General features: G+C 50.1%; 2 protein-coding genes across 4 annotated transcripts; one reads left to right on the top strand and one right to left on the bottom strand.

Moving 5' to 3' along the window:
* Positions 1 to 240: 240 nt before the first annotated feature.
* Positions 241 to 12277, bottom strand: SLC39A1 (solute carrier family 39 member 1). 3 transcript variants are annotated; one of them, XM_052637181.1, is made up of 4 exons: positions 12242 to 12277; positions 3275 to 3493; positions 2978 to 3108; positions 241 to 1861 (listed from the first exon to the last, which is right to left on the bottom strand). In XM_052637181.1, exons 2-4 carry the CDS (start codon positions 3459 to 3461, stop codon positions 1205 to 1207), a joined length of 975 nt encoding a protein of 324 aa, XP_052493141.1. In that variant the 5' UTR covers positions 3462 to 3493; positions 12242 to 12277; the 3' UTR covers positions 241 to 1204. The 3 variants fall into 3 exon arrangements, with proteins under 3 accessions (XP_052493141.1, XP_052493140.1, XP_052493139.1); XM_052637180.1 differs by lacking the exon at positions 12242 to 12277 and adding an exon at positions 4196 to 4250; XM_052637179.1 differs by lacking the exon at positions 12242 to 12277 and adding an exon at positions 3870 to 3911.
* Positions 7567 to 12668, top strand: CREB3L4 (cAMP responsive element binding protein 3 like 4). Its single transcript, XM_052637178.1, has 10 exons — positions 7567 to 7824; positions 8176 to 8356; positions 8675 to 8921; positions 9066 to 9181; positions 11146 to 11238; positions 11371 to 11477; positions 11593 to 11661; positions 11759 to 11843; positions 12034 to 12130; positions 12262 to 12668. The coding sequence occupies exons 2-10, from the start codon at positions 8183 to 8185 to the stop codon at positions 12453 to 12455; spliced, it is 1182 nt and encodes a 393-aa protein (XP_052493138.1). The 5' UTR covers positions 7567 to 7824; positions 8176 to 8182; the 3' UTR covers positions 12456 to 12668.
* Positions 12669 to 12792: the final 124 nt, after the last annotated feature.

Genomic DNA, 12792 nt, shown 5'->3' with positions numbered 1-12792 from the left:
GGAGGAAAAGGAAGGGGTGGAGACAGGGAGGGAAGCAGGAAGAGACAAGAGGAAAATTTTGGTCATTTTCTGGGAAAGGGACTAGAGGGGCCTGAATGAAGACAGTAAGACCAGGCATATTAAAACAGCTCTAAACATCTGAAACTCAGACTCTCTCAGATTCCCCACGTGCCCACCCCTTTCCCAAGACAAATGAATCAGATACCGAACAGATGTATAGAAACTTGTTTTATTCGGGTAACATTTCCCAAAACAGGTCAGTTAGTAAAATAGATTCTAGAGAATATGGCCCTATGCATAGCCCTCCCTCCCCCAAAAATAACCCTGGGGGTGAGCCTTCCCCTTCCCCCTTGGGATCCTCTAGTATAAAAAAAGTTTTGGCAGCTCAGTGTTTATCATCTAGGCTTGGGGCACCGTGTGCATGTTCAGTACTCCTAGGGTGCACCACAGTAATGGGGGGGTGGTAACTCTGCCAACATGCCCCCATCCCCAGCTCAGCAAACATTTCTACCACAGCTCACCATCTGGGACCAAAACAAGGAGAACCCTTCCACTGATGTGCTGGCCAGGGCTCAGCACCTTCACTTGTGCTTTGAGAAAGAAGGAGGGGATTTATTTGGCACTTTAAAAAGAGAGTAGTGAGCAGGACTGGAGAAGCCAGAGGAGGTACCAAAACTGGCAGGAAGAGGCCATTTGGCACTAGTCCCCTGGGAGAAGGGAAGAGGAAGATAGATATGAAAGTAGGAGCTAAGAAAAGTAGGAGGAAACCACTCCAAGTGAAAGAGGGCTGAAATGGGCTAGAACCAATAGGGCTGCCAATTCAGCCTATGCCTTCTCTACGCCTCTATTCCCCCACAGCGGTTGGGTGCTCACCTCCAGCCTTACAAGTATCCACTTGTCCCTATGTGTAGTGTCTGACCCCTGATACTAGCACTCACGGTCTTCCCTAATCCTGATGTCCCTTAATCATATCTCTAGTGACTTGACCATCTTTTGTCCCTTGGGCCTGGGGGTCAGGCTCTTGTCTGCCCAATTTCCTCTCATTGGACAAACAGTCTCCAAGGCTCCAAGCCTATCTCCCAAAGAACTTTTTGGCCCTCAATACCTCCCTTCCCCACTCCTTCCTTTTCCCCACACACTGGGAGAGGGGGAGGGAGGTCAAGGGCATGTGGTACCCAACCTTCCCTGCCTGTCTTGGAGCTTTCTAGATTTGGATAAAGAGCAGGCCAGTGAGCAGGGCAAAGCCTGCTAGAAGCAGAATGACCTTGAGGATTCTCTGCTCAGAAGTGGCCAACTCCTGGGGCAGGATTTCCAGGAAGGTGATATAGAGAAAGGTGCCAGCCGCCATGCCCTCCAGCACAGACTGGGCGAGCTGGTGTAGTGGCCCAGCTGACTCTGCCAGAGCTGTACCCAGTCCAATGCCCAGGGGTGTCATGCATGAGAAGAGGATCCCACAGCCAGCCACCACCTGTGCTCGCAGGTGGCTCTGCAGCAGCCGCAGGGACAAGCTGACTGCCAGGATACCCTTATGGAGCACCAAAGCCAGGCACAACTCCATGGCCCGAGCCTGGTCTCGCTGCAGCCCCACCGCCAGCCCTTCAAACACTGAATGCAGGGCCAGCGAGAAGACCAATACAGAGGCACGCAGCGCTGAGGGAGCTGATGAGGCTCCACCTGCCTGTGGGACCCCCAGTCCATCGTGCCAGTGCTGTGGCCCACCATTCACTGTTCCAAGCAGAGCCCTTGTCTCCTCTCGAGGTGGTGGTCCCGACTGTTCCTTGTAAGCCAGTGTGATCTGCTCCATCACCAGGACCAGGAAGAAGCCCATGGCCAGGATGAACTCTTGGAGAGGGAACTGGAGCTGCGGGCAGAGGGGACAGCATGGAGTTCAGGAGACAGGCCAAGAAGGGAGAGGAAGAGTCAGATGCAGGGTTTAGTCCCAGTTACACAGACCTGGAGTCCCACACAAACACAAAGCCACTCTCAGTTATGCAAAAATACAGTCACTTGGTGCCACAGACTGAGAATGACATACAGCCATACAGATTATGGTGTCACTCCCAGTGTTACATGGAAACCACGGTTTCTCAGTTTTGGTACTATTAACATTTTGGATCGGACAGTTCTTTGTTGTAGAGGGCTGCCCTGTGCCCTGTTGGATGTTTAGCAGCATCCCTAGCCTATACTCATTAGATGCTAGTAGCAAGGCAAGCCGTCCCTCCCTGAGTTGGGACAACCAAAAATATTTCATTACTGAATGTTTCCTGGCGGGTAGGAGGGGGGTGGATTGGAAAGGTGGCAAAATCACCCCCAGTTGAAAGTCACTGACGTAGAAAAGTGTGACATGTAGGCCACACACTGGCCCTCTTTCCCAAGTGCTCACACACTAAGCCACATACTGTCACAGGGACAATCAGGCTTATACACAGTCACACAGAGACACAGGTCACTCAGTCACAGACATAAATGGTTACAGTCAGTGTTACTTCCTCAGTTCCTCCAACTGTCTCAGTTTTTCCAATAAGACTGTTCTGTGCCTTCGACATGATCTTCCCCATATCCTTCTTCCTTGGGCTATAGAAACACCAGGTCCCTGGAAATTGTCTCCTACCCATCCCAGGCCTGTAGGGTAGGGACCTCTATCTCCAACACTTCAGGAAAGTGCTGAGAGGGTAAAGATGATTCTTGGAGTGCTATTATCTTCCTGGAAGCTGGAACTAGAGACACCCACAAAGTAGATCATGCACCTGGTAATAAGGTTCCTCACACTGTCTCAAAGGGTACACAGAGGTCACATAAGGACTGAGGGCGTAAGAACCCACAGAGTTGTGCTGCTCTGTGACTAAAAATCACAGCTCATGGGGTCACAGGCCAAGAGTCCTCGTACAGTCATAGAGTGACACACAAACCACCTCTCCTGGAGTGTGTGACTGAACATCCACATACACAGGGTCACACGCAGATGGCCAGGGCTCACCGTCACATGCAGGGCTGCCAGGGCCTCGTCTATAGCACCCAGGTAGTCAGGCAGCAGGTCCAAGAGACATGTGGCCAGAAAGACACCGCCTGCAAAGCAGCTTACAAGGCTCAGGGCTTTTTGGCGGGAGGCTGGGCAGGAGTGGAACACAGAGGAATCAGTAAATGAACCCCCTTTAGGCCCCACTACCCAATCAAAGCAATGGTCACTCTTGCTGTCCCCCCTTAGGTCCACTTCCTTAACCCCAGGGACTTCCCTAAGCCAAGCATCATGGAACAGGGGAAAGGAGAGGCTTACCTGAGGCTTCAGGGTTAGCTCCCAGCCGCCGCAGCACACAGACGGGCACTAGACTGCAGATGAGGGTGAGCACCAGCAACAGCACCAGGGCCCCCAACTTCACCTCCAGTCCCATGGGCACTGGGGCCTCTGAGGCTGCTGCCTCGGGTCGCCACACCAGGAGCTCTGGCTCTCCCCAGGGCCCCATGGTGGCTGCGGTAGCTCCAATGACTCTCAGACCTAGGAAGATAGAGTGGGTCACAAGGGAAATATGGTATCAAAGAAAAGGGAAGGATGGCCCACAGAATGCAGCTCCCTCATCCCAGCCACTTTCTGACCTTCCCTATCCCAGAGTGACTCATCCACTCCTGACCTGAGGCTACTCCTCTTTCCCCTATTTTATCCCTTTCAAGTGAATTATTCAGGGACCTAGCAAGGGGGAAACTGAGGTATGGGGACTGTGTGAACAGCTCATTACTCTTTCACATGAGGCGCCCAGAAAACTAGGGAGCTGGGCTCCTTTAAGCAAAGTAGATGCCAGCCGCCCCCTCCAGGAAGGAATGGATGAAGCGAAAAGGGTTCAAGAAGAGATGTCACGGATAGCTTCGTGGACCACCTGAACAGGGCGAGTTGGGGTGCTTTCCCGCTCCCATTTCCCCAGCGCCGCCATCCCTCTGAAAGTAGAGAGCGACTGTTGCAAGCCACGGGCTGGGATGTGGGGACAGAAGACCAAAGAGGGGCCCTAGGAGTCCGGGGTCCAGGAACGGGCTGACCCAACAACTGAGGGCGGTGTCTGGAAGTCCGGGCTCTGGGAGGCGGGGTCTGAGGCCACCACAGTGCCGGGAAGCTGAAGAAGAATGCGAGAGCTGGGACTCCGGCTCTTAGGCTCGGGGAGGTCTTGGTGGCCGACCCCGATCCCGCTTTCTGGGACCCAGCACTCACCTCTGGAGGGTCTCACTGCAAGGCATCCGCTTGGTTCCGGCCGCGAGTCGGGAATTCCCGCCCCCTCCCCTTCTTTTCCCCCTCCCCTCGCGTCCACCGCGTACCGGCCCCCCAGTGACCAATGACAGCGCCTAGAGGGCGGGGCCGGACTGGGAGTGACGTGAGCTAGGAGCAATCAGAGGTCGGCAGCCAGAGTCCGGCGGAGGCGTGGACGATCTGGGGGAGTGCGGAGCTGCGGGTGGGGGGTCGAGCAAGGGAAAGGAATTCAGAGAGCATCTAGATCTGAGAACCTTGGTCTCGGTGATGGTCAGACCCGCGGATCTGACTGGTCTACAAAGGCTTCGATCCTTCGAAGATTCTAAAAGAGAAAGCTAGATGTTTCTCCGCGGGCAAAGATGATGCTCCATACCCTACCCCCGCATTACCAAGTCTTCCGCCTTCCATATCTCTGAGGATATCTGCCTGGTCCTGGGCCAAAGTCTTCTTATCTCTTTTAGAAGATTCCAAGATCCCCTTCTGGGCACCAGGGCGCCAAAAGGAAAGCATTCCATTCCTAAGACTGACTTCCTTGCTTGATTTCACTTGCTAGCACCCACAAGGAAGAAAAAAAGACAAGAATCGAAAGGGAGGGCTAGCAGAGTATTTCTTGAGGTACCAATGGTGGGAGCTGACGTGTGCAGCCTTCTGCCTGTTCAAGTGGGTAAAGTGGTGGGACCCCTCTAAGGGGTCGCTGAAACCCCACTTGATGAGGAGCCTCTCTCCGCACACCCCAGTCTATCCTCACCATGCCTCAGGACAGCTGGCCAGGATTCTCTCCAATCTCACCTGGATCTCTCTATCTTCTCTCCCTCCAGCTGCATCAGCCTCTTTTCTGTTTTCTGTTCCCTGAATGAACCAAGTCATTCAAATCTTGGTTCAGCTACTTACAAAGTATAAACGAAAAACGTTGCTTGCCATATGAGTAAACAAAGGATGTTGGAGCCATCAAGCCAGGACAGCTGCGTGGTGAGCCCAGAAAGAACTCAAAATGGAGAGGAATGGGCTGCCCGGCTGCCAAGCCCTTAGTCATTGCAGCCACCTCCCTAAAGTAACCCCTGAGGGGACTCAAGATGGGAAAGAACAGGATAGTGTCCCCACATAGCTAAGGTGCAAATCAAAATAATTTCAATGAGCGCAAACTGTTAATGTCTTTCCATACACAGAGAAGTGCTAAATTCATTAACTTGAGATATCTGGTTTTCTTTAATTAATAGTACTCTTTTGATGTTCTGAATACCTGGTCTTTGTTGCAAAAACTATGTATCCTGATTCCTCCCTTATCTTTTTGGAGTTGTCCCTCAGAGCTATCTGAGAGGCTGCCTCCGGGGCCTGAGGGCCTCAGAAAGACCACCAAATAAAACATAATTCTGAGCTTTTAGATAGAGCAATTTTTTTTAATCAACAAGAGTAATCTTGAGAAAATCGTTTAACTTCCCTCTGCCAGCTGTGAATTGCTATGAGAATTATATGGGTAACATAAAAATGCCTGACCATATATATCAGTTACTCAATAACGATTAGATCCTATTCTTCTCTTTACCTTCAACCTATCTAAATTTTCACAGGAAGAATACCCATTTGAATTCTGAATCCACATCCCAAGTTTCTGTGCTTTATTTATTTTTAAATTATGACTTAAAATTTTTTATTGGAGTATAGTTGATTTGCAATGTTGTGTTTGTTTCAGGTGTACAGCAAAAAAGTCAATTATACATATACATATATCCACTCTTTTTAGATTTTTTTCCCCATATAGCTCACTACAGAGCATTGAGTAATTTTCCTGTGCTATACAGTAGGTCCTGATTAGTTATCTATTATTTTATTATTATTTATTATTTGGCCATACCTTGAGGCATGTGGGATCTTAGTTCCCTGACCATGGTGCGAACCTGTGCCCTCTTCATTGGAAAGCAGAGTCTTAACTACTAGACCACCAGGGAAGTTCCAGCTATCTATTTTATACAGAGTAGTATGTATGTGTCAGTCCCAATCTTCCAATTTACTCCTCCCCCTCCCTTACACCCTAGAAATGGTGAATTTGTTTTCTACATCTGTAACTCTATTTCTGTTTTGTAGATAAGTTCATTTGTACCTTTTCTTTAGATTCCATATATAAGGGATATTATATGATATTTGTATTTGACTTACTTCACTCAGGATGATAACCTCAAAAGTCCATCCACATTCCTACAAATGGCGTTAATTTTCTTTTTTATGGCTAAATAATATTCCATTGTATATATGTACCTTATCTTCTTTATCCTTTCCTCTGTTGATGGGTATTTAGATTGCTTCCATGTCCTGCCTGTAGTAAACACTGCTGCAATGAACATTTGGGTGCATGTATCTTTTTCAAATTATGGTTTTCTCCAGATATATGCCCCAAATTTGTGTGGTTTATTCACTGAACTAATCTTTATCTGAAGTACTGTTGGGAGGCAGATGAAAATCATACCTAATCAGTATAGCTCCATTAAAAAAATTTGGGGGGGGGCATGCCCAAATACATGTTGGATTGTAGCTTCCCACCCAGGGACTGAGCCTGCACTGTCTGAGCTGGGAGCAGGCAGTCCCAACCACTGGACTGCCAGGGAAGCCCCATTATTTTATTCAAAGTGAGTTCCTGGGCCATCAGTCTCTAGATGAAGGCAAAATGTCCCAACTTTTGGTGTTATTACATTTGTGTTATGTTATCTGTCTCCTCTTTGGTAAAATTGTAAATTATACAAATGCAGAATACATACTGGATACTATTACTGGTAACTATATGCAAAAAATTAGTCAAACTCCCAAACCACATCAGAGTATTTTAACCTTTTGCAATTTTCTAGACCCTTGTCCCTCCATTAGTTAACCTGTGAGTATGTATACATAATTGCTGTTCTTTATCAATAGCATAATGCATGGATTACGGATTTGAACAACCCACGATTGCGCGACTTTCCAAAGTCAAAGCGCTGTCTGGTTATTTACTCCCGGCCTAGATTCGGAGTCACGTGGCAAGTGAAACCAAACCAAGCCTCTGCCCACATTCCCGGAACTTCCCCTCACCCCACCCCCTTCCCTACTGTAAATCGTCTGGCTCTTACCCTCCTTTTCATGAACCAAATCCCTGTCAGACAAATAAATGCTCTGGCTGCACTGGCCTCTCTCCGCCTCTCTCTTGACAGCCAATTCCCACCAGTTACGGAGCAGCCTGCCTGCAGAGGGTAATCCCGCGGGCTCAAGGCACAGCCCCTCTTTAGCTTCCAGTCAGACTCAACTGGGGGAGGAGCGCCATGGAGTGGGGGAGGGGTGCCTCTGTCAGTCTGCGGCAGTCCTACGGACACTTCTCTCCTGTTTTCAGCCCCGCCGAAGTCTCCCGTCTATAAAACTGACGGCTAGAGAACAGGCACCAAGCGTCCTGTGCTCCATTCACAGACATCTCTAGCCTTCCCTGAGGAGCCATCAAACCCTCAGGAAGATCTGCTGTCACTAGGAGAAACTGAGGCAAAGGGGCCAGGCTGATGTCTTAAACCCGGTTTGTGGACACTCAGCCCCTTCATCACTGTTCCAGATACTGCTCCCCTGCCGTGGCTCTTGGCTGGGTACAACCCACTTCTGTAGTGTAAGGCTGGGGGCGGGGTTTGGCTAGGCAGGTCCAGGATGCGAGATCCTGGAAGAAAGAAAAGGTGTACTGTTTGGGGCCATCGACGAGCTAGGCTGGCTTGGCAGGGCTGGGCTCTTCGAAACAGGTAATAATACCCAGGGGGGGTGCCTGTTGGTCTGAACCAGAGGGATAAGGCCGAAGGCGAGATCGCTGGAGTGACATTTGAGGGGGCTGCACAGGGGAGAAAGGGGTATAATGGAAAAGGGAGAGGAGCTCAGAAACTGTGGGGTGGGGGAGGGGAGAGCCCTCGTTCTCCTGCAACTGCCGCCCCCTCCCCCATGCCTCCCAGCAGAACCATGGATTTCAGTACCCCTGACCTGCTGGACATGTGTCTGGAACCTCCAGAAGATGTCTTCTCAACAGGATCTTTCCTGGAGCTGGGACTCCATGGTCCACCTTCAGAGGTTCCAGTGACTAGGCTACAGGAACAGGGGCTGCAAGGCTGGGAGTGCAGTGGGGGCCACGGCTGTGTGAGTGTGATGAATGGGAATGGGTATGGGTTGAGACATCTCTTGTTGTAAGAAGTGCAAGAGGCTTCAGTTTCCACTTAGAGGTCTGAAGACAGAGCCCCTAAAATAGACATGAGCTGTAACTACCCTCATGTCCAAGGACAGAAGGGACTGACACTGATCTAGTCTTGACATTAGATAGGACTTCCAGAGTTCAGACATGAGCTGTAACTACCCTCATGTCCAAGGACAGAAGGGACTGACACTGATCTACTCTTGACATTAGATAGGACTTCCAGAGTTCTTCCCTATACACATTCACACCCTCTTCTACTGTAGGGTCTTCAAGAGAGTGAGCCTGAAGATTTCCTGAAACTTTTCATTGACCCCAATCAAGTTTACTGCTCAGAAGCATCTCCCGGCAGTGACAGTGGAATCTCTGAGGATCCCGGCCATCCAGACAGTCCCCCTGCCACCAAGCCACCCAGTTCCCCTGCCCTCTATGAGGTTGTCTATGAGGCAGGGACCCTGGAGAGGATGCAGGGGGAAGCCGGGCCAGCTGTAGGCCTCATCTCCATCCAACTAGGTCAGTGTTCTTTGTGGGAAGGGGACATTGGCCCTCCAGGTCCAGTCCTAACCCTGCAGTTAAGGGGGTTTCCCCAACCTATGCCACTGCCCAGAGCCTGTGGCCATCCACATCCTTTCTCCCAGCCACTTACGTCTCCCTCAGATCAGTGGAGCCCACCGTTTGCGGTGCCTGACGCCTGCGTGGTCAGCGAGCTGCCTCCTGATGCTCACATCCTGCCCACGGCACCTACTGTAAACTCAGCGCCTCCTGCAGCCCTGGTGAGTCTCGGGGAGTCACTGGACTCAGTACTCTCTGATACACAGAACTGGGGAAAGGGGGTTGAGGGAGGGGAAACTGATGCTGAACATTGTCTTTGCCCCAGTTTTTGTGGCATTGGGCCTGAATGCCAGAGAGATGTGAGCAGGAATGGACAAGAGAGACAGAAGCCCTTGGGGTTAAGGGGGTAATATCTCAGTTAAGGAGAGGGTAGGGTGAGGGAATCCAAGGATAGGGCTCAGGAGAAAGCCTGGTCCTGTGTGCACTGTCTACTCAGTTAGGGCCATTGTCTCAGCCTTGAGTCAGGACATGGAAATGGGATGGGCCGCCTGGGAATCCAACTGGTTACTGGGCACAGGGTGTAGAAGCAACTGCAATTACAGTTTTTATTGGAACAATAGTTCAGCAGTCACCCACTGCCCATAGTTACAGCATAGGGGTGTGACACGTCACATACCTTCCCGAGGGGAGCGGGGCTGGTTCCTTGCAGTGAGGATGAAGAAGGGGCCTTGCCCAGGTCACTGTTCCTCTCTTTATCCTGAAAAGAACTCCTTGTGTGCAAAAAGGCAGGGAGTAAGTTCTAGCCTCCCTGCAAATCTGTAATTGAAGCTGAAACCAGAAGCCAAGCCAAGCACCTTAGAATCTTGGGCTGAGGAATCTTAAAAAGCCTGAGGCATCTAAACTTGTGTGTGCATCAAAAACACTAGGGCATTTGTAGTGGATTGCCAGGGAAGTCCTAGTTGTTGTTTTTTTAAAATTTTCTTTATTTTTAATTTTTTTTGTGTGTGTGTTAGGTCTTCATTGCTGTGCAGGCTTTTCTCTAGTTGTGAGGAGTGAGGGCCACTCTCTAGTTGTAGTGAGCAGGTTTCTCATTGTGGTAGCTTCTCTTGTGGGACACAGGCTTGAGGGCGTATGGGCTCTTCCCAGATCAGACACTGAACCCATGTCTCCTGCATTGGCAGGCAGATTCTTTACTACCAAGCCACCAGGGAAGCCCTGGTATTGTTTTTAAAATATATCTGCTAGGGGAATTCCCTGGCAATCCAGTGGTTAGGACTCAAGGGTTCCACTGCAGGGGGGTATGGAATCTATCACTGGTTGGGAACTAAGACGCTGCAAGCTACATGGCACAGCCAAGAAAATAATAAATAAATACCGTCTAGGCTTCATTTTCAGAGATTTTGATTAGGTGGATTGGGAGGGACACCCCTCTAATATAGCACCAAACAGTATCAGAAGCAAGAAAGGAACATCAGAAAAAGTCAGAGGTAGAGTGGTTTAGCTAAAAAGTCAAAGATCATCAGAAGGCAAAGTATATACTTTGAGTCACAAAGTATAAATCTTTCAAAAAGGAGTATTAGTTAGAAAAGTAAGCTACTCAGTTGATGGGCCCACATTAACCAGACACCATCTACCCTCCCCACATACTCTGTTCAGTCTGGTTGCCTTTGGGGCATTCTTTGAGAGGGAACAGAACTTCAGTCTGAGAAGTAGGGCTCAGACTTGAGGGGAGAACAAGCCACCACCCCAGGGATCTCCTTGTGGCTGACAGGCAACAGTAACACTGCCAAACTGAAGTTAATGGCTGAAGATAAATCATTTGTCTGCTATAAGATTAAGCAAACTCTACCTTAGTGAGTTACTCCATATCCTCTCCAGATACTCTTAAGGTCTGCAGAAACATGCATCAGGATAGGTCCTCCCTAGCCTAGTCAGACTGCCAAGGGCCTAAATCTGTGGACAAAAAATACGACAAAACCACCTCCTCTTTCCCTAATCAGCCTCAGGAAGTCCCTGTGGCTTAACTGAGAGTCTGTCTGAATTAAGGTCCCTGCCCCTCATTGCATTTCATGTTTGTTATTCCTCAGAGCAAACAGGAAACACTCCCCAGGAGGCATGAGAGGGGAACAGTCTTGAGAATGGGATGACCCTCTCTCCATTCTCATCTTCTCTCATGCCCCAGCAGCTGCCCTGTCAAACTTTGCTCCTGACAGAAGAGGAGAAGCGGCTGCTGGGACAGGAAGGGGTTTCCCTACCCTCTCACCTACCCCTCACCAAGGTAACACGCTTCCCCCAAGGGTATCCCAGTACTGCAGCCCTATCAAGGCCTCTGAGGAGCCAGGAGAGCAGGACAAAGTTGAGGAGTTGGGGGAGGCTGAGGGCCCAGGACTGACACACCCTGGGCCTCCAGGCAGAGGAGAGGGTTCTCAAGAAGGTCAGAAGGAAAATCCGTAACAAGCAGTCAGCTCAGGATAGCCGGCGGCGGAAAAAGGAGTACATTGATGGCCTAGAGAGCAGGTATGTTTGGGTTCACGTTTCTTTGCTTCAAGCCTGGGCCCCTGTCCTTACCAAGGCTGGTGAGGTCAGGGATGCACGATTACCAAACCTCATCCGACCTTTTCACCCTCCCTAGGGTGGCTGCCTGTGCTGCACAGAACCAGGAACTACAGAGAAAAGTCCAGGAGCTAGAGAGGCACAACATGTGAGTGAAGACAGTCTGCGTGTTGGGGGAAGTGTGCTGCATACATTCTTGGGCCCTGGTTCCCAAGAGATCTGATTCTTCGTTCCTTGTTTCCCAGCTCCCTGGTGACTCAGCTCCGCCAGCTGCAGATGCTTATCGTTCAAACCTCCAACAAAGCTGCCCAGACTAGCACTTGTGTTCTGGTACCACTGGTCTATTTCCCACCTCCCCCGTCACCTCCACCTTCTGCCACATTTCCACCCCATGCACCTCACTTCCTAGACGGACCTATTATCCCATCTGTGATGACCTCAACTGCCCCCTAGTCACTCTGCCCTCTGCTCCCTTCCTTGATGGTCCCCACAACCCAAGTGTCCTCTTGCTTCTTCCCAGATCCTTCTTTTCTCCTTGGCTCTCATCATCTTGCCCAGCTTCAGCCCCTTTCAGGGCCTGCCAGAAGCCGGGCCTGAGGATTACCAGCCTCATGGAGGTGAGAGGCAAGGGCAAGGAAAAACTCTGTTTTCTGGAAACAGAGAAATAGGAGGGAGGCCCTGTCCTGTCTAGGATCCCTGACCAAGGGAGGGAGCATTTTTCTACTGACCTTTTTCCTTCACTCCACAGTGATTTCCAGGAACATTCTGACTCACAGGGACATGACAGAGAATCCTGAAAATGCAGTGGTAGAGTCCAGACTGGAGGGGCCACCTGGGGCCAGGGGTGCAAACAGCTCAACCAGAACACTGCTCGAGAAGGCGGGAGGGAGGGCAGGCCCCAGCAGGCACATCAGAACCGTGTTACATGCAGATGAAATGTGAGCTGTAACACCTCCTGGCTCACTTCCCAATCACAATAACGAATCCAGGGCTCTGCTACTGTTATGCTTCCTCCTGGGGTTCCCACTCAGGGCTCTTTGGCCTCAGGGTTCTGAATCCCATAAAGATGCCCTTGATGTCTGTACCCCATGGCTTAGTTGGCCTATATCAGGGGGAAGCTCAAATACTTTCATTATGTATCTGTGATTTTATTTCTTCGAGGACAGGGTTAAAGGGAAACTGATGTTTTGGCTAAGAAATAAACTTTTTTTTGGTAAAACTATATCCTGACAGTTTTAAGTAAGTAGTGGAAAATCCCATGGATGGAGGAGCCTGGTAG

Source organism: Budorcas taxicolor, chromosome 3 (assembly GCF_023091745.1).
Source record: "Budorcas taxicolor isolate Tak-1 chromosome 3, Takin1.1, whole genome shotgun sequence".
In the NCBI taxonomy this organism is placed as follows: domain Eukaryota; kingdom Metazoa; phylum Chordata; class Mammalia; order Artiodactyla; family Bovidae; genus Budorcas; species Budorcas taxicolor.
The sequence above is the reverse complement of the archived record's forward strand: the minus strand, read 5'-3'. Positions and strand labels throughout refer to the sequence as shown.